General features: G+C 49.8%; 1 protein-coding gene across 2 annotated transcripts in view; it reads right to left on the bottom strand.

The window, feature by feature from the left end:
• Nucleotides 1-333: 333 nt before the first annotated feature.
• Nucleotides 334-20,708, bottom strand: part of OTUD7B (OTU deubiquitinase 7B) — a 41,698-nt gene continuing 21,323 nt past the window's right edge. For both annotated transcript variants that reach the window (XM_075283169.1, XM_075283170.1), the window contains exons 2-11: nt 19,989-20,153; nt 17,511-17,726; nt 13,831-13,932; nt 13,625-13,752; nt 12,279-12,391; nt 11,502-11,629; nt 10,669-10,818; nt 8,335-8,452; nt 6,123-6,207; nt 334-5,644 (exon numbers count right to left, since the gene is read on the bottom strand). In XM_075283169.1, coding sequence (XP_075139270.1) covers nt 4,340-5,644; nt 6,123-6,207; nt 8,335-8,452; nt 10,669-10,818; nt 11,502-11,629; nt 12,279-12,391; nt 13,625-13,752; nt 13,831-13,932; nt 17,511-17,726; nt 19,989-20,153 — 2,510 coding nt within the window. In that variant the 3' untranslated portion in view covers nt 334-4,339. The remainder of the gene's footprint in view (nt 5,645-6,122; nt 6,208-8,334; nt 8,453-10,668; nt 10,819-11,501; nt 11,630-12,278; nt 12,392-13,624; nt 13,753-13,830; nt 13,933-17,510; nt 17,727-19,988; nt 20,154-20,708) is intronic.

Genomic DNA, 20,708 nt, shown 5'->3' with positions numbered 1-20,708 from the left:
GTTCCTTCTTTCCCTTGTATATGTGGTACTGCCAAAAAGTCAGGACACCCCCATACATCAGATGGTTGGTCAGACCCACCAAAGGAGAATCTGCAGCGTATGGCCTAGCACTAGAATAGACCATCCCTTTAAGTACGGGTGGGGACGTAGTAGCCCCTTCCCTTAGACTCCGTGTACACATGGTCAGCTCAGGCCGGGTCTTGGCGAACGAGCGGTCACCAATCTGTCAGAAGACACGACAAAGCAACCAGACGACACAGGATGACGGACACACAAAAGCCATTTTATTAACAGAAAGCGAGCCATGAATGAAGGTGACATGGAAGCACAATCGTCTGCTGCGTAATATACTTTATTGAAGGCACTTTAACTAATCACCAACTTTCCATGTAATGATCGCCTCGCCCCACAGGGGGCAGCGGACAAAACCTGACAAGAAAAAAAGAGGGGAGGGGGGGGGGGGGGGCAAAAAAAAATAAATGAAATTCTGCAAAATGGTAAAACCTTAGTTTAATGAATCTTTTATTGCAATCCATTGTCAGTGGCGCTGCCGCTCCCTACACAAGTTATTAAAGCTTTGTCAAGAAAAAAAAAAAAAAAAAAAAAAAGGGGGTGGGGGAGGGGTGAAAACACACGGTTACAATACACGCCGCCATGTTGTGCTCTACAGTTAGAAAGGTTTGTGCAAATACTGCTAAGTTTCACCGCGTTACGGGCGTCTCTGCTGATTGTGTCGTCAGTTCGGAAGAGGCCGGGTCCCTAATATATATATATATATATATATATATATATATATATATATATATATATATATATATATATATATAGTCCTATATACACTTTACAATGTGCAAACAGAAGCCAGTGTCACCTCTCCATCCTCCGGGGGGGGGGGGGGGGGGGGACACACTGGGAGATTTGCATATTTCGACATTCAGAATTAATGCAACGTTGCATTACTAATATAGAACCAAAAATAACGTAGAGCGTTAGTACGTAGCGGGGCACAGAGGAAGAGACTGGAGGCGGCCATCTTGTTGTAGGCCTAGTGTGTGTGGGATATATATATTATAGAAGTCCCCCTTCTGTACTAGGCCCATAGAAATGAATGGACATGTACTTTGGGAAACTACGGTCATGTGGATGAGGCCTACTTGCGTTCTTTGTACACAGCACAGACACGCCGTGCGTCCAGGACCTATACAAAGAATGCGGAACCATTCACATTCAGAACGTGGGGACCCCAGTCGTCAGATTATCAAACACCCCTATTGTCATACCGGAGGGACCCCAGTAGTCGGACAACCCCATTGTCAATATATTGGTAGTTACATAGTAAGAAACCTCCGTCTTCTACAAAATGGCCGCCTCCAGTGTGTGACGGGGACTCTTACAGGTAAAGCATTACTCTCCGAGTATACAAAACACGCTTCCCGTTACTTAGATCAGAACATACCGGAGAAGTTGTCTCGGAAGATTACCAACTTTTCTTAAAAAAAAAAATATTAAAAAAATTCAGCAAGAAAAACCTCAAACATTCAAAGCGTTGCATAAAATAACCATTTCTGCCGTAGTCGTATGTACATGGCGTTGATGACGGTCACACACAAGGCCTCCTTTATCACGGCGCAACAATCAATCACACGTCCGCTTTCATTTTCCCACAGAAATGAAAGCGAAACGGGTTGATAGGCGACAAGGACGCCTTACTATCAGTTTCAATTACATTTCTCCATCGGCTTCTCTTAGGTTAACGTTAAAACTATAAAATATAAAAAAATAGATTTCGGTCGTCTCTCGCTCCTCCCCCGAGGACTCGGCTCTACAGAACAGAGCCGGAGATGCATCTCTATATAGGACATGATTATTAGTGAGAGAGTTAGTGAGGAAGCCATGACACGGCCCACAGTGGCGGCCACAACCGGACCCTCGGCCGAGCGTGCGTCACATGTGGGGTCGAGGTGATCACGGAACGCAGTCGGAGTATTCCGGGATACGTTCACGTCTATGGGGCTTCCGTGATCTGGACGTAAGTGTAACACTGAATACTCCGAGAGTCATCCGACTACGCTCAGCCCCCATGTAAGACGCACACACTCATGTCCATGGACTCTAAGGTGTGGACAGACCCCAAGAGGATCAGCAGGATCAGATCATTTCTGGGGTACAAGTGTAGGCTCCAGACATTATAGGGCCATATAGAGAAAATATTACAGACATATACATATATACCCATCACTGCATGGCGTGCCATTGATCAAATCTGACAATTTGCTAAAAAAAAAAAAAAAAAAAAAAAAAAAGGCTCAGCAACTAAAGCGAACACAACCCAGTAAGCGGTAACCTCATGCCACTTCCTTTTTATTCTGGGAGGGATCTACTGGACATAATAAGTGATCATATTGATGCGGTGCCCTTAGGATAGGCCATCAGTATCTGGTTGGGAAGGGTCCGACTCCTGACACCACCATTCGGCTGCGTGAAACGGTGGGGGTACTCGTGTGAGCAAAGGAGTCAGACCCCAGTGATCTCATACGGATGGGCTATCCTATGGGTAGGTAACCAATATCCCGATCCTGTGGCCCCAAATTCAGTCTATAGTCCAATGACCAAAGGATAGTAGGTCGTCCATGGGCGTCAGACAGCCGGACGCCGCACAGATCGGTTGTTCTTGAATCCTGCGACCGGACGGAGAGCGTGTGCAGCACCGCTCCTTTATGTGTACCAGCAGCTAGTGGTGGTTCAAGGAATTGCAGCGCCATGACTATTACACGACAAAGAGCAGCTCGCACACGTTCCCCGTCCATTGCCGGCTCCAGGACTTCAAAGAATTGGTCATCAGGATGAAAACTCCATTTGTGGCCAGAAAACTCAATTAATATAGAACTGGACTTAAAATCTCTAAGACCCAACGTACAAATATTTCGTTTTCAGAATTAAAGGGATATTCCTGTCTTGGCAAATGGCTGCTCCTAAGTCCCAGCCCCTAGAGAAGAGCTGAGCAGCGCTGCTCTATACTGTCCCTGTAACCCCCATAGAGAAGAATGGGGCTATAGGAACAGCATAGCACATCTACCTGTGGATCCCTATTGGGGGCGCTATAGAGCCTGTTCCCGTAGATGGCAGCCCTAAGGACCCGGGACAGGGTAGCACTTATTCCTATCGCGGTAGCAATTTGCCAGTATGGAAATACCCCTTTAAACAAAAAGTTTCCATTTTCAGAATGACAAAAATGTGACTTTTTTTTCCCTTTAATGGTAAAACATCCATAGCAAGTCCTGGAATATCCTCTAAGCAGGTCAGGTGATTTCTGCTGTCCTATCAGAGTGCAGGATAAGACAAGCGACAAGGGGAGAGAAGCTGAACTCTGATTTGGAGCAGGCTCCGCCCACACAGTGTGATTGACAGCTCTCCCTGTATCAGTACATGTGGAGAGAAGGCTGTCAATCATCCTGTGTGGGCGGAGCTCAGCTTCTCTCCTCTAAGCAGGTCAGGTGATTTCTGCTGTCCTATCAGAGTGCAGGATAAGACAAGGGGAGAGAAGCTGAACTCTGTGATATGGACAGGCTCCGCCCACACAGTGTGATTGACAGCTCTTCCTGTATCAGTACATGTGGAGAGAAGGCTGTCAATCATCCTGTGTGGGCGGAGCTCAGCTTCTCTCCTCTATCATATACCCTATATATCACAGAGCTCAGCTTCTCTCCTCGATCCTATACCTCTATATATCACAGCTCAGCTTCTCTCCTCTATCATATACCCTATATATCACAGAGCTCAGCTTCTCTCCTCGATCCTATACCTCTATATATCACAGCTCAGCTTCTCTCCCAGCACATTTGCTGCAAACGTCACCTGACAAATTCAATTAAAATAAGAAAAATAAAAACAGAAATGGTGGCGACACGTGCGGACCGCAAAGCAATGACAATGCAGCAGCGATGGATTTATTGTGAGGGGGAGGGGGGAACAAAACAAAATAAAATCCCGGGCCTGGAGAGAGTTGCCCAATCATGATGGATGCAGCGTCCTGGGAGGAACTAACTCCCTCCAAACCATGGGGGTCGTGACTTTAAATAACAGGGGGGGGGGGGGGAATTGCCTAAAGTGCTAAGGAGGCAAAGTTGTTAAAATGTGTCACTTACAAAATTACCAAATTTGCATTAGATTTTTTTTTTCTAGTTGAGGAACTAATCCGGTGCTTCCTCCTCATCTAGAACGTGTACAGCGGTTATGCACCAAAAACAACCAGAAAACACTTAAAGGAAAAGTCTGTAGAAACATATTGCATCCTCCCCAACGCTGCCCCCTACTGGAACACTTCCCGGATTATAGTCTCTCAGAACCGGTGTATTAGCGCCTGTTTTTCCCGCTCTTTCCGCCTCAGTTCCTCTTTGTAACAGCACGAACAGTAGTTGCCCGTTTCGGGATGTCCGTAAAAATTGCAGTGCGTCTGCTTACACTTGGTCTGCTGGACGTTGTAGTGTGTCCGCACCTTGCTGCCGTCAGAGGTCGCCGCTCTGGACAGGGTGCTGGGGTCTGTGTATTCCTGGTAGCCATTGCTGTGCACAATGCAAACAGTCTGGTCACCCTCCGCGGGATAAACTGGGGGAAGTTCGGACTCTGAGGGAGAAAGCCGGCCCAGGTGGGGGGGACTGGACTGGTAGGGGTGCGGCCGGGTCTGCACGCAGTGTCGGGGGAGGGTGGCGTAGGAGGGCAGATTATTGCAAGAGCCGCCCGCTACCTGCCGCCGACCTTCCTGGTAGCTGTGCGGGTGGGAACTGTCTGACGTGTTGACTATGGAAGGTCTGGGGATGGTAAAGCCCCCGGAATAACTGGAAGGTAGGGCGCCCTTCATCCCGGGCCCGTAGTCCAGGCCGTAGTTATTAGTCACTTGGGAGTAGGTGGGGAGCGGGAGCAGGTCGTCAGCTTTCGGCTGCAGCATGTCTGGCTCCAGTCTCTTGGCGGTGCCGCAGTTCATTAGAGTCTTTTTCTCGGCCTCCCTTTGCTTCTGCTCGGCTATGAACCTTTCCTGAGCGTCTGCCAGATACCTCTGGATCATCTGCTTCTGGTAAGGCTGACGGTCGCTGGTTTTGAGGAGGCAGGCGAAGATAAATTTGCGTTCTCCTTGCATGGCTGCTCTCAAGATGCTCAGACTCAGCTTGACGTCATGGCTGTACTTGTAAGGATCCCCCTGGGCCTTGTCGGTCGTTGACTTACCAGAGGACTTCTCGGATGATGTGGAGAGGTCTCCTTGCGAGGAATCCTCTTTGCTGCCTTTTCGGCCCTTCAAGGAGCCTTTCTTCTTCTTCTCCAGCGTGTCCCCTTGCCCGTTGCTGACTCCAGACTTGCCGCTCTTGCTGTGCATTAAGCCTCCCATGTTTTTCTTCAGTTTACTGCCCAAGCTCTTCCCGAAGCTGCCCAGCTTGTTGGCCACGGAGTCTGCTCGCTTCTTATCTTTCTCCTTGTCCTTCTCCTTCTTTGACTTCTCTTTCTCCTTGTCTTTCTCCTTCCCGGTTTTGCTGCCTCCATTGCTTGCGGAGCTGCTGCATACAGACTCTTTGTCGGACTCGCCAGATTCGGCCGCAGACCTGGCATCGTCGCCGGCAGAAGCGGTCGGGGACTCGGGTTGGGCGAGAGGAGCCTGTAAACATACAGAAAGATATCAGAAGCGGATTTACTAAATTCAGCACAGTGTGTATGGAGCTTTACACAGGCTGACAGGGCAGGGATCCTCACTAGCAGAATTTATATTATGGCTGAATAAGCCCCAACACTGCGGAAATCGCTTTGCAGCAACATGACTGAGCGATTCTCCAATAGTCTGGACATCTCAAGTTGTCGTGAGCCCTGAAGACTCCTGAAGTGGTGGGACAGGGCCAGAAGAGCCACCTAATATGACGCAGAGCCCTGGTTATTGCACTTTAGGCCACACGCAGATATGGCGGATATGTTCCCGCACAAAAATCTACAAGGTTTATCAAAACCCCATCCACCCAATCTAACCCATGGACATATGTGGTTCATACACAACGTACAGCACAGACATAGTAATTATTAGACAATCTCCAGGCCCATCTTATTGCACACATGGTGCCTTTAATCCCACAGCTGTCACTTACCTGCATCTCACATGGCAGCGACAGCCAGGTGACCGTCATGTAACTGTGCAGCAGGTTCAGCTTCGCTTCCAATGACAGTGTGACACTAGAAACACAAGAACAAACAGTGAGATATTTATATAGACACGTATGATGCCATATGATTATTCAGCTCATGCCACTAGAAGGTGACGTCGTTGAATCCGACAGGTAAAGGAGGTTTGATATGAAATGTCTGATCGGATGAGATTAATAGAATATATAAGGTCATAAACGAGAAGATCAAACCATAATGTCACCGGCGACCGAGAAACAATAGATCCATTCAGATAACACTACAGTGAAGGGTGCAAAGTGGCCACAAGAGGGCAGCAATACAGCAATGTTAAAGGGGATGTGCAGTTACGGAAGCTGCACAGCACAGGGGATAGGTGTCAGAACCCTGCGGGTCTGCACATCGGGTCACCCAGTGATCAGGAGGACTAGAAAACCAAAGTCACCCTAATGTTTCCTTGTGACTGGAGCGCTCGTGTGACTGGTGCAGCAACATTGGCAATGCCCACAGCCCCATGGTAGTGAATGGAGCACCGGTCATGGAAGTGCACGGGTGCTCTATTCACAAGAAGGTTCCCCATTCTCCCAAGTGTTGGCAGCCTCCAGTGACCCCAGTGATTGACACCAATCCCCTTTAAATTCATAACCTGCTGACCCCTAAGTCCTTGTTCACACGAGATGAGCTAGCAGCGGGTTATCTGAGGCCGACCTGCAGTCCAATACCAGGGGTGAAAACCTGGCGAGATGTAACCCAATCTCATGCACAACATACTGCACATAAAATATACCGCTACAGATGGTTAGGCCATGGCATAACAAGGTCTGCTGCACTGCAAAGGGTTAAAAGCCTCGGTGAAAACCCAAAGTATAGACTGCTGCAGCCTGAAACCTGCGTAACATGAACCAATGTGCACAGACGCCAATAGAGAATTACAGGGGACCACAGCCTGACGGCACAATGTAGATCTCCTACATCCAGATTCCAGTTACCTACCATGCCAAGGACACTGCACCACAACACCTAAATTGTACAGAGCTGTAGCTTCAGGCGGAGATCGTATATGTTCTATAGAGTCAGGACTACGTGTAACAGTCATCAAAATGTGCGCTGAGGGTGCGTGTTGTGTGGTTGGATCTGCCTACATGACCAATGTAACCACCTACGAGCAAAGCCGTGTATGGCTCCCACCACAACAATACAGCAGCTCAGGTCTGGAGGACTAGAGCTCATCATGGCAGCCGTTCTCGGAGCGGCAGATGGAGGAGAAATGCAGATTATATTACACCCACCACATGGGAGCTGAAAGGCAGGAGAAGCTACTGAAACATTTATAGGCACAGGCGATAAGATGACATAACAGAGCGTAAGGAGAGGAGGCAGCGTCCTGGGCGGGGGCACAGGGTCTACATGGACAGATCTCTACATACCTTATACCTATATCCCCCCTCAGACATAAGGAGAGGACGCAGCGTCCTGGGCGGGGGGCACAGGGTCTACATGGACAGATCTCTACATACCTTATACCTATAACGCCCCTCAGACGTAAGGAGAGGACGCAGCGTCCTGGGCGGGGGGCACAGGGACTACATGGACAGATCTCTACATACCTTATACCTATATCCCCCCTCAGACATAAGGAGAGGACGCAGCGTCCTGGGCGGGGGGCACAGGGACTACATGGACAGATCTCTACATACCTTATACCTATATCCCCCCTCAGACATAAGGAGAGGACGCAGCGTCCTGGGCGGGGGGCACAGGGACTACATGGACAGATCTCTACATACCTTATACCTATAACGCCCCTGGGCACAGGATGAGTAACATGGCTTTCTAAAGGACAGTTCCCTATCCCATTTCTAGGTCCCGATTATCTTCACAAAGTAAAAAATTGATTCTTGGTTATCTTTTTAGGAAATGGTTGGGGACAACCACCACGGCCACTACTTCAGGTTGTCACCCAGTTAGGTAAAGTTCTGAGCTTCATATCTAGACACATTTAGAATGGTGGCAGGAAAGCTTTCCTTCTCTCTATATGGAATGACACACACTGATTGTCAGTCTGCTCTTCAGGAGTCGAAAAAGCTGAGTGACAGTCATGTGGTACCAATGAAAGGCTAAGAGATCAGGACTGGACCAGAGCCAGGCGCACAGACAGGCCTGTATACCACCACATACCTGGCGAGGCGGACGTTATCAGAGTCGTTCTTGCCCCACTCCCAGTCTTTTCCAGGATCGACTGCAAAATGCACCGGCAGTAACTTGTGCTGAGAGTCCGTCAGGGGGATGAAAGGTGCTGTAGGCGAGGAAAAGGGGGCGATAGTGAGGCACATCCACAATAGTAACAGATACTGGTCTTATGCTACACAGCATGAGGAGCTGCTGCGCTAACTATAGATATAGTATAGGTAGATAGATTGGGGGGAGAGAGAGAGAGAGAGAGAGAGAGAGATGGGGGGGAGAGAGAGAGAGAGATGGGGGGGAGAGAGAGAGAGAGATGGGGGGGAGAGAGAGAGAGAGATGGGGGGGGGGGGGAGAGAGAGATGGGGGGGAGAGAGAGAGAGATGGGGGGGAGAGAGAGAGAGATGGGGGGGAGAGAGAGAGAGATGGGGGGGAGAGAGAGAGAGATGGGGGGGAGAGAGAGAGAGATGGGGGGGAGAGAGAGAGAGATGGGGGGAGAGAGAGAGAGATGGGGGGGAGAGAGAGAGAGATGGGGGGGAGAGAGAGAGAGATGGGGGGGAGAGAGAGAGAGATGGGGGGGAGAGAGAGAGAGATGGGGGGGAGAGAGAGAGAGATGGGGGGGGAGAGAGAGAGAGATGGGGGGGGAGAGAGAGAGAGATGGGGGGGAGAGAGAGAGAGATGGGGGGGAGAGAGAGAGAGATGGGGGGGAGAGAGAGAGAGATGGGGGAGAGAGAGATGGGGGGGAGAGAGATGGGGGGAGAGAGATGGGGGGAGAGAGATGGGGGGAGAGAGATGGGGGGAGAGAGATGGGGGGAGAGAGATGGGGGGAGAGAGATGGGGGGAGAGAGATGGGGGGAGAGAGATGGGGGGAGAGAGATGGGGGGAGAGAGATGGGGGGAGAGAGATGGGGGGAGAGAGATGGGGGGAGAGAGATGGGGGGAGAGAGATGGGGGGAGAGAGATGGGGGGAGAGAGATGGGGGGAGAGAGATGGGGGGAGAGAGATGGGGGGAGAGAGATGGGGGGAGAGAGATGGGGGAGAGAGATGGGGGAGAGAGATGGGGGGAGAGAGATGGGGGGAGAGAGATGGGGGGAGAGAGAGATGGGAGGAGAGAGAGATGGGAGGAGAGAGAGATGGGAGGAGAGAGAGATGGGAGGAGAGAGAGATGGGAGGAGAGAGAGATGGGAGGAGAGAGAGATGGGAGGAGAGAGAGATGGGAGGAGAGAGAGATGGGAGGAGAGAGAGATGGGAGGAGAGAGAGATGGGAGGAGAGAGAGATGGGAGGAGAGAGAGATGGGGGGGGAGAGAGATGGGGGGGGGAGAGAGATGGGGGGGGAGAGAGATGGGGGGGAGAGAGATGGGGGGGGAGAGAGATGGGGGGGAGAGAGATGGGGGGGGAGAGAGATGGGGGGGGGAGAGAGATGGGGGGGGGAGAGAGATGGGGGGGGGGAGAGAGATGGGGGGGAGAGAGATGGGGGGGGGGAGAGAGATGGGGGGGAGAGAGATGGGAGGAGAGAGAGATGGGGGGGGAGAGAGATGGGGGGGGAGAGAGATGGGGGGGAGAGAGATGGGGGGGGAGAGAGATGGGGGGGGAGAGAGATGGGGGGGGAGAGAGATGGGGGGGAGAGAGATGGGGGGGAGAGAGATGGGGGGGGAGAGAGATGGGGGGGAGAGAGATGGGGGGGGGAGAGAGATGGGGGGGGAGAGAGATGGGGGGGGGGAGAGAGATGGGGGGGGGGAGAGAGATGGGGGGGAGAGAGATGGGGGGGGGGAGAGAGAGTTGGGGGGAGAGAGAGTTGGGGGGAGAGAGAGTTGGGGGGAGAGAGAGTTGGGGGGAGAGAGAGTTGGGGGGAGAGAGAGTTGGGGGGAGAGAGAGTTGGGGGGAGAGAGAGTTGGGGGGAGAGAGAGTTGGGGGGAGAGAGAGTTGGGGGGAGAGAGAGTTGGGGGGAGAGAGAGTTGGGGGGAGAGAGAGTTGGGGGGAGAGAGAGTTGGGGGGAGAGAGAGTTGGGGGGAGAGAGAGTTGGGGGGAGAGAGAGTTGGGGGGAGAGAGAGAGATGGGGGGAGAGAGAGAGATGGGGGGAGAGAGAGAGATGGGGGGAGAGAGAGAGATGGGGGGAGAGAGAGATGGGAGGAGAGAGAGATGGGAGGAGAGAGAGTTGGGGGGAGAGAGAGATGGGGAATAGATAGATAGATCTATAGAAATGCCAGAACTCATTCCATCACATGTAGTTACAGGCTGAGGCCTTAGGATTGGGCAGATCCCCATTCTCCAGGTACAGAATAATCTCATCTTATATATACTGGTAAGACATTCGACAGACTTGGGCGTTACCTTGCTCCTTGCTCTGGTCCCCCTGCTCCATGGATACGAGGGCTGAGAAGTGGGCTTGGTCATACGCCAGGACGAGCGGAGAGCTGTGGCACTTGTTAGGTGGCACCTCCAGAGGGAGGTAGATTCCTCCAAACGGTATTGGGGCAAATGCTAGAAGTACAAAGAGCAGAAGTGTCAGCCGACAGCGTTCAGCGGCCATATTTCCTACCATCAACTGCAGGTCAGACTACACAGTGTTTGTTAGACCCACATAGGAGCTGCAGGACATTTTTACTAAACACCATCTGTAAGGTCGCTTTGTATACGAGCCTCTACGTCTCCCGCCAGACTGGTCTTCATAAACCTGCACCATTGTGTATAGTGTGGGATGGCGAGGACACGTCAGCAGCTGTGAGTCTATAGGTCGTGTACACCAATGTATCCCTGCTCAGTTACTATCTCGCTGCTAGCGTCAATCTGGAGGAGGGCGAGCCGCGGGATCTTGTCATTGTGCTGAGCGAAGCATCCACATTTCAAAGAAAAGATTACAGAACAGAAGCGTTCACAAAACCTCGGCCGCTCGGACTCTGCCGCGTCAGCGGAAAAGACGCTACTTAGAGCACAGTAATACAAAGTCCAGGTACACAGAATACTGGAGTCGCCCTCTAGTGGTGACCTCCTTGTTATAATTCTATTCAGGCATTTCCAATGACCACACTGATAATGGATACAGAATGACCCCCACTATACATGGCCGACCACACTGTAGTCTATGTAATGGGTATGGTGGCCCACCAGGGCCATGTATACCATTCCACTACTATCACGCTACCATCTTGCCCTCCTGTACCTACCTTCTCCTCCCGAGTCCCGCAGCATGGTGTCTGCCACCACCACAATGGGCCTCTTGAGTACATGAGCAAGTACAAAGACGTGGAACTCCTCCAAGCTCTCGTACACCGGCTCCTCCGAGCTCTCCACCCTGCAAGACAAGGAGATCTGATCATGGCCGACCACCAATCATACGTTATACTTGGGCCCCTCCAGCAGATATACTAGAGTCCTACTCACTAAAACCAGCGCCTCCAGTGGCCATTACAAACCACCTGACAAGATGGCGGACTGTTACAATTGGCTATCCCAGTCACATGCTCTTATTACCAGGGTTTGGTGCTGTATTATTGACTTGAATAGAGATGAGCTGCAGTACCAGACCTAGCCACCGGACGAGAGTGGCGCTGTATTTCTCAGATTTCAGACTCTGGCGCCCCCTACAGCTTTGAGTATATACCTGAAGTTACCCTGTCAGGCTTAGAGGAGACGCTGATACAATCACAGTCACGATCTTCAGCTTTAACCACCAGAAGGAGTCTACAGAAAGGTCATGTGATCTCTCCTAAGGAGGATGAGAAGTTGTGAGAGACGACCCGGACTTGGCCACGTTTTCTGGTGAAAGCCCCAGGAATGACCCGTGACGCCGGCAGGAGGAAGGAACTCACTCCCAGCCGCAGAATAAACAAGTGAGTGGAGCGCAGCGCTGGAGGATTACTTGTGAGTCCGCGCCTGTACGAGCGCAGGCACAGGAAGCAGATTAACCCCTAACTCTCTGACACATGCACGGAACTACTTACCCTCCACAATTTGAGCCATTGGTTCCATAATGCATCCGGGGTTCGCTAGACGCAAGTTTTATCAACTCGTTCCACTCCCTCTGCCATTCTTCTTCAGTGTACACCAGGCCGGACTGCAGGAGAAATACGGAATTACAAGGGGAGCAACACCCAGGGGTGCCCAAAAAAATTAGTAAACCATAACAAATACGGCCTCGGCGACCGTAACATCCAAAACAGCTGCTCTGCTGTGAAATTTTGTGAAAGTGTAGAATCTCTGGGATGGCTTCTAATATGTGCCAACACAGCCAAGACCCACAACTGCTGCAGAACCTCTTACATGAAGGGGAGAGAATAGCTGCAGCTATATACTGACCAACATGGTGAGCTTTACAAAAAGATTAGCCACACGTTTTGGTTTAAGAGTTGCTGCAGCAGGTGGGATGCCCATAAAACATAATGCAACTGCTGCAGAACTTCTTTGAAAAAAAATCAGGAGGAAATCGATAAGCCTACTTGCTCGCTGTGTTACTATGCAGTACTCAATCTTAAAGGAGTTATCTGGCCCCAAATTAATTTCTCATCCACAGGATAAGTCATCAGTATGTGATCGGAGGGAATCAGACACCCAGACCCCATACAGATCAGCTTTTCCGGCAGCTTCTGGGTGCTGGAAGCTGCTAGTGGACAGGCAGTGTGTGCAGCACTGCTTCTATTCAAGTAGTGAGCGCAGCTCTGGAGTATAATACAGGATGCAACTCAGGATCAGTACAGGATAAGTGATGTAATGTATGTACACAGTGACTGTACCAGCAGAATAGGGAGTGCAGCTCTGGAGTATAATACAGGATAAGTAATGTAATGTATGTACACAGTGACTGTACCAGCAGAATAGTGAGTGCAGCTCTGGAGTATAATACAGGATGTAACTCAGGATCAGTACAGGATAAGTAATGTAATGTATGTACACAGTGACTGTACCAGCAGAATAGTGAGCGCAGCTCTGGGGTATAATACAGGATGTAACTCAGGATCAGTACAGGATAAGTAATGTAATGTATGTACACAGTGACTGTACCAGCAGAATAGTGAGCGCAGCTCTGCAGTATAATACAGATGCAGCCTCATCTATTGCATGTTGTTGTTTCTGGGGTACTTCAGCAGTGCCCTTATTACTTGAGTCCCCATTGCACCAGATACTATCAGAACAGCTTTTCTGTGCAGGTCCAAATGTCAGACCCTGCACAGATCAGATACTGGTGATCTATCCTGCAGATAGGTCATCAGTAAGATAAAGAATTGTTTTGGGTCCAGATAACCCCTTTAGCTGTAGACCCACATGCCCACTGCGCTGCGCCCTCTTGTACCTCTTTATTCTGCATAGTCTGCTGGAACCTCCATCGCCTCTTCAGCGCTTCCTTTTCCACACCTTTCTCCATCAGCGTGTATAGAGACTTCCGGAGCATAAGATCCCGGTCGTGAAACCCCCACATCCCTGAAACAACACGGTCTGTTAGAAATATCCACAGGTATTATCCATCCCCATACCCTTCATTGTTTTTCAATGGCTTACCCAGAGAGGCGGCATGCAGCAAGCAGTTTCCATCCCCCGTTGTTGCCAGTGGGAGGAGCCTCTGGTAGGACGGGTCCACTTGTGCCCACCAGTTGAGACGGCCTGCGCGGGACGAAGAGACAAACCTTGGTCAATCACCTACTGACAGTGAGATGTGCCCATCACACAGTGAACATGGGGAAAGCTGGGTGACAAATACAAGAGCTGTCACCCAGGGGTCTGCAGAGGAGCCCACCCCATATTATTATATCACACTGACAATCCAGAACCGGAGCCCACCAGCACAGACCAGGCCAGGCTGGGAGGAAGGCGTCCTCAGACAATGGCTCCATACAGCACATACAGTCAATATGTCTGCAGCCGAATGGACAGGATCCAGCCAGAGAGAGACGGACAAGTAGTACACGCTACAGAGACACACACATTAACCCATTGTGGCACTCCGAGAAAGTAAATGCCCCCTATCAAGTTTATATATAGAATAATATACTAAAAGCAACTGGGCCGAGGATCAGATTCTTCACTGGGAGAAGGAAGGTGAAGATGTCTGCAGGGCGGGAGAGGACTGATAAAGGAACCAGCGTTATAAAACATCCAAAATGGCTGAAAATTACTGTCTGCAGATACAGAAGACTGCTGCTCTGAAGCACAAGCTGCAACTCTAGAAATAGTCATACTGTGCAGATCATAGGACAAATATAAGAGTGCAGCTCTGGAGTATAATACAGAATCAGTACAGGATAAGTAATGTAATGTATGTACACAGTGACTGTACCAGCAGAATAGTGAGTGCAGCTCTGGAGTATAATACAGGATAAGTAATGTAATGTATGTATGTACACAGTGACTGTACCAGCAGAATAGTGAGCGCAGCTCTGGAGTATAATACAGGATAAGTAATGTAATGTATGTACACAGTAACTGCACCAGCAGAATAGTGAGCGCAGCTCTGGAGAATAATACAGGATGTAACCCAGGATCAGTACAGGATAAGTAATGTAATGTATGTACACAGTGACTGTACCAGCAGAATAGTGAGCGCAGCTCTGGAGTATAATACAGAATGTAACTCAGGATCAGTACAGGATAAGTAATGTAATGTATGTACACAGTGACTGTACCAGCAGAATAGTGAGTGCAGCTCTGGAGTATAATACAGGATAAGTAATGTAATGTATGTATGTACACAGTGACTGTACCAGCAGAATAGTGAGCGCAGCTCTGGAGAATAATACAGGATGTAACCCAGGATCAGTACAGGATAAGTAATGTAATGTATGTACACAGTGACTGTACCAGCAGAATAGTGAGCACAGCTCTGGAGTATAATACAGGATGTAACTCAGGATCAGTACAGGATAAGTAATGTAATGTACGTACACAGTGACTGTACCAGCAGAATAGTGAGCGCAGCTCTGGAGTATAATACAGGATAAGTAATGTAATGTATGTACACAGTGACTGTACCAGCAGAATAGTGAGTGCAGCTCTGGAGTATAATACAGGATAAGTAATGTAATGTATGTACACAGTGACTGCACCAGCAGAATAGTGAGCGCAGCTCTGGAGTATAATACAGGATGTAACTCAGGATCAGTACAGGATAAGTAATGTACGTACACAGTGACTGTACCAGCAGAATAGTGAGTGCAGCTCTGGAGTATATTACAGGATGTAACTCAGGATCAGTACAGGATAAGTAATGTACGTACACAGTGACTGTACCAGCAGAATAGTGAGCGCAGCTCTGGAGTATAATACAGGATAAGTAATGTTATGTATGTACACAGTGACTGCACCAGCAGAATAGTGAGTGCAGCTCCGGGGTATAATACAGGATGTAATAGATAAGTAATGTATATAAACTATGCTGATCAATGTTACTGTTCTGGATAAACCAGTATATAAAATAAAGGTTATTATCCGGTCTGCAAACACCTGTGAAATTTTGTGCAACTTGTCAATGCCGGAGACATCAGAGGCCTTTCCCTCCCCCTCCGCATACTTTCAGTCTAAGCTTCATTCAGATACAGACGGCCTGGAGGTTGGGGAGCCTCCAGGTGAGGAGCTGAGGGGCCCCTGCAGATGACTCCTAGCCCCGGCCCTAGCTACGGCTGCTCTTACATTGTGATAAGCCATCTGACAGAGGACAGAAAACGTTGCTGCCATTATTTCCAGTGGGAGAAAACTTAACCCCTCTCATTCCCTTGTCACATGTTGTGTCACTCAGCAGCACCATGTGTTTACATCATCGGACAACTCCTCGCTGACACGCCGCCTCCCGTGTTGACTCAACATGAAGCAGCATGAAGAAATGTATTTATGAGCCACCCCCCAGGTCACATGACCACCTGGGGCATTCTGGGAATGTGGCAATGTGACAGCTACTTTCCCTTTTATTGGTCTAGTGCTGACAGATCTCTGGATTTTACTATGACTGACAGACTCGACATTGGCAAGGCGTGTAACCATCAGGTCCTGCACAACCCCATGTCGCCAAATCTCTGCCTGCTGTCAGTGAATGGAGATATTCTTCTTTATACCTTAAAACATATGACAGCTGAGGATTTGTGACAATTGAATGCCATCTAGGCAATACTGATGGTTCGCTACAATGTATCAGCGCAGGTAAGATGTATAAGGGAAGATTGGATACAACTGTAGCGTATCCAATCCTCCGTGACCTAAACAACCTGCACTGATACAGTGTAACAAACTATCATTATAAGACAGAATGTAGTCCTACACTTGTAACAAACCCTCAGCTGTGGAAAGTAACAGGTCAGGATGGATTTTCAGCCTCTGGTGACTTCAGATTTCCTCTTGCATGCAAACTCTGTTGCCCCAGGAGGGGCAATTCAGAAATCGGGTGCTTGCCCAGAGACCGGGGTTATTGCTGATGTTACCGCTGTCCTCTACACATGGCAGCCATCGCTCCGAGCCTCTGGGTAGGGTTGTAGAAGAACGCAGGATTATTAATTCCTCAAATTTCTGTCTGTGAGACACGTGAATACATCTCGGAGGAAGCGACCATGTTCTTGGTCCCATTGAGAGCCCCGTCTTCTGAGCGGTGGAGTGATGTCACCAGCTTCTATGTCTATGGGGTCCTCTAGTAATGTCTATGTAGGGCAATCCTAACCCCCCCCCCCAGCCCCCACCACCACCTCTATAGGCACATCAGGGACCGTACACTTGCCGATATCTGCTTCGGGCAGATTATAGGGCGCTGTGATACGGTGTAATGATGGTGTCAGGCGGGTGAATCCCTGTAATAAGCACTGCGACTTCTTCCCATGAATCATTACCATCTGTAATTATAAGGTATAATAGACGGCGATGTAAAAAATGTTATAATTACCCCAGATGAAGCGCCCCCTCCCCTCAGGGATGGGGGAACTGGATGAATTAGCAGCAGGCAGCGGCGGTCACAACACTGGTGACATCAGCCTGGAGGAATCTGCCGAAAAGCAGGCCGTGTCGCTCCCACACAAGTAAACAGGCTGCATCTATCACCCGCAGTGACTGCAATCCTACACGTACCAGCAGGGGGAGACACATGACATGCTGGGACTTGTAGTGTTCTATGGCCACATCTCCAATACGGACATAATCTATAGGCTTGTCCATAGGGAGCAGTATTAAAAGTACCGACAATATTATCATGGCCCCTGTTACCTCACCTGCATGCTCCAGGGCCACCAGCATGGACTGCTCAATGAGATCGCGCTCGATGAAGCTGCGGAAGTCATCGCTGTACACGGTCAGGTCGGGGAGCTGGAAGGTGCACACGGGGGGCTCCAGGGAGTGCTCGCTGCTGCCATTGCTGGAGACATGGGAGCGGGCCAGGGAGACGATAGAGGAGCTGGCGTGAGAGATGCCCCGGGACAGGCGCTTCTCTGTAAGGAGAGAGACCAGGCATCAGTAACGTCACAAGACAATAACAAGCACTGACACATTGTAACAAACCATCAGTGTGATTGTAATATATCTATCCTATCGAGTGCAACCTGGACTGGGTGCAACTGTAGCAAACTCCCAGCTGTGACAAGGCTAGACCTTTACTAGGTGGACATGTTCATTCATTGGCAACCAGCAGATTGTCATATACATAAAACTGGAAGGCTCCTTTAAGATTTTGGCCAATGCCTGGAGGGCAGCGATATCCCAGATTGTGCGCCGCCCGCAGGTGTTGGTGAAGGATCCTCTGACACACATTCCTGTCATGCTTCAAGCACCAGGGATCTCTGCAGCTACAAGTGTTGTGTTAGGCCTGTCATGTCAGATGTAGAGGTCACGGGCGGCCCGCTCCTTGTTTATTCAGGGTTTACACAACAATCGCAAGCCATCAGCACTGCGAGGAAACGGTCACGGTGAAGGAACGCGGGCGTGAGAGGAAAGGAGCGCTCCTTTATAAGAAGGGCTCTGGAATCAGGACCAGATGACATCAGATCGCCAAATAGATCCTCGAATCCTCATTTAACCCCTTAATGATCAGCAATGAGTATGGCAAAAGAGATAGTGTCCGCCACATTTGTTACAGAAACACCTCCGCACCTCTGCTACCCCCTGGTGGCCAGGTATTCAACCTGTGTGGCTATTATGGAGTTAACTTCAGCATCTCTTACCGTTCTGAGTTTTTATCGCCACTTTCGGCATTCAGGAGGGACACAACCGACAAAGGTTTGTGTAGATTATCTCGCAAAAGTGAGGACACCCTTCACCTATATTTACATGAGACAAGACTGGAGATCTGACCCTGTGATACAATGTACAGGAGTCAGTGCAGGGCTCGTATAACAGGGCGAAATCACTACACACCGCCATTAGTGTCTAACCCCTGGCAGCAAAAGTGAGGACACCCCTAAATGAACATTGTGCCCCAAGTGTGAATACTTTGTGTGGCCACCATTATTTTCCAGCATGGCCTTAACCTTCTTGGGCACGGAGTTGACTAGAGCCGCTGGAATCCTCTTCCATGACGATATCACGTAGCTGGTGGGTAGTAGAGACCTCGCGCTCCTCCACCTGCTCTATAGGTCTGGAGACATGTTTGGCCAGTCCAACAACGTTACCCTCACAGTTTCCATAGCCAGGTGGTGGACGTCTTGGAGGTGTTTGGAGTGGTTATGTTGCCCTGAGGCCCAGTTTCTGAAGGGTGGGCTTCATGGTCTTCTTCAGTAGGTCACACTACATGTTGGCATTCATGGATCCCTCAATGAGCCAAACCATGACACCACCACCACGCCTGACACTTGTCTTTGCCCTCCTCGCCTGGTTCCCATCATACACCATTGACTCCAGCGGAACCAAATAAGTCTACTTGTCTTCAGCAAACTGTTTGCGGACTTTCTTGTGCATCATCTTTAGAAGAGACTTCCTTCTGGGCCATGGAGTGTGCGGCATTGTATGGTCCGAGCACGGACAGGCTGACCCCAACCCCTGCTGTTTGTGTTTTCTCCCAACCCCTGTAACCTCTGCAGCAACGCCGCCAGCACTCACAGCTTTGTCTGGATAGGACGCGGAGCATGGACACTCAACTTCTCTGGCTGACCATGGTGAGGCAAACCTGTCTTGGCCACCATGCTACAGCTCAATGTCCGGGTGTTGGCCATCTTCTTATAGCCTCGGCCATCTTTACGTGGGGGCAACATAGTTCTTAGCCATGAGGTGCCATGTTGAACTTCCAGTGACCAGTAGGAGAGCGATAACACCAAATGTAAGACATCCGCCCCCTATTCACACCTGAGACCTTGCCACACTAACCAGTCACCTGACACCAGGGGGGAAAATGGAGAATTGGGCACAATTTTTTCATTATCCTTTAGGGGTGTCCTCACTTTTATCGCCAGGGGTTTGGGCATTAATGGCTTTGTGATTTCCCCATGAAATTTGCCTTCAAAATGGCAAATTTCCTACACGTCTTATGTGCCTATAGGACTATGGCCCCTGCACGGACCACTGAAGTCAATCAGCAGCCTCAGGAAAGGACCGGGCCCCTCAGGACTAGACAGCGTCCTGGAAAACCGATTCATCGGAGATGGGCGGGTAAGGGTTTTTTTTTTTGGTTTCACCTTCCCCAGCAATGATAAAGTATCCTAGACACCCCCTTTAAGGTGTGAAAGAACCCTCCTCCCATAGATGTAGCAGACACGAGTCACCTTGCACGATGTCATCCTGCCTCTGCAGTGCCGGCCTCATGGGGCGAGCCGCTTCTAGGGGCTTGAAGTTTCTCGGGTCGTTGTAGTTATGGGCCAGGCCGCCTGCAGTGGGTTGTCGCAGCTGGTCGTAGTCATTGAGAGCGGCGTTGACGTCCCATTGTTTACCTGCGAGATAAAAATATATCCAGGATTAGTGAAATATTCGGGAGGGGTCCATTCACTATCCTGAGAGACGCTGTAAACAATGGAAACATCTTCTAGAATCCACCTGCAATGTTCTGCATTCTAGATCACTTGCATCCATTTAAGACTGATGGGTGCGGTGATCGATCCCTAAAATAACGACCAATACAGAGATTCCTCTCCTGTGTACAGGATGTCAGTCTATACTTTGTGGCCGACTTTCTGTTAACTACAGAATTACATCATCACCTGTCAAATCCCTCCAGGCAGCTCTCAGGTCTGTCCCATCTCCACCCTATATATCCTTCTAGTGTAGCTGAAGTGATCATACTCACTGTATATAAGGGAGAAGGAGTGCAACAGTATAATAAAGAGAGTCTATACAATGAATATCTGCAGAACCCGCTTCTGATTCACACTCCCTGTCTGTGTGTGCTGCATGCAGAACCTCCAGTGTATTCCTATAAGATGACACTTCACACTGCTCCCCCATTGCCTCCTCCTTGGAAGAGCTGACAGAGAGAAACCTATCAAAAT

The sequence above is a fragment of the Leptodactylus fuscus genome, chromosome 7 (assembly GCF_031893055.1).
Source record: "Leptodactylus fuscus isolate aLepFus1 chromosome 7, aLepFus1.hap2, whole genome shotgun sequence".
NCBI classification, from domain to species: Eukaryota; Metazoa; Chordata; class Amphibia; order Anura; family Leptodactylidae; genus Leptodactylus; species Leptodactylus fuscus.
This window is presented reverse-complemented; position numbering and strand designations above follow the sequence as displayed.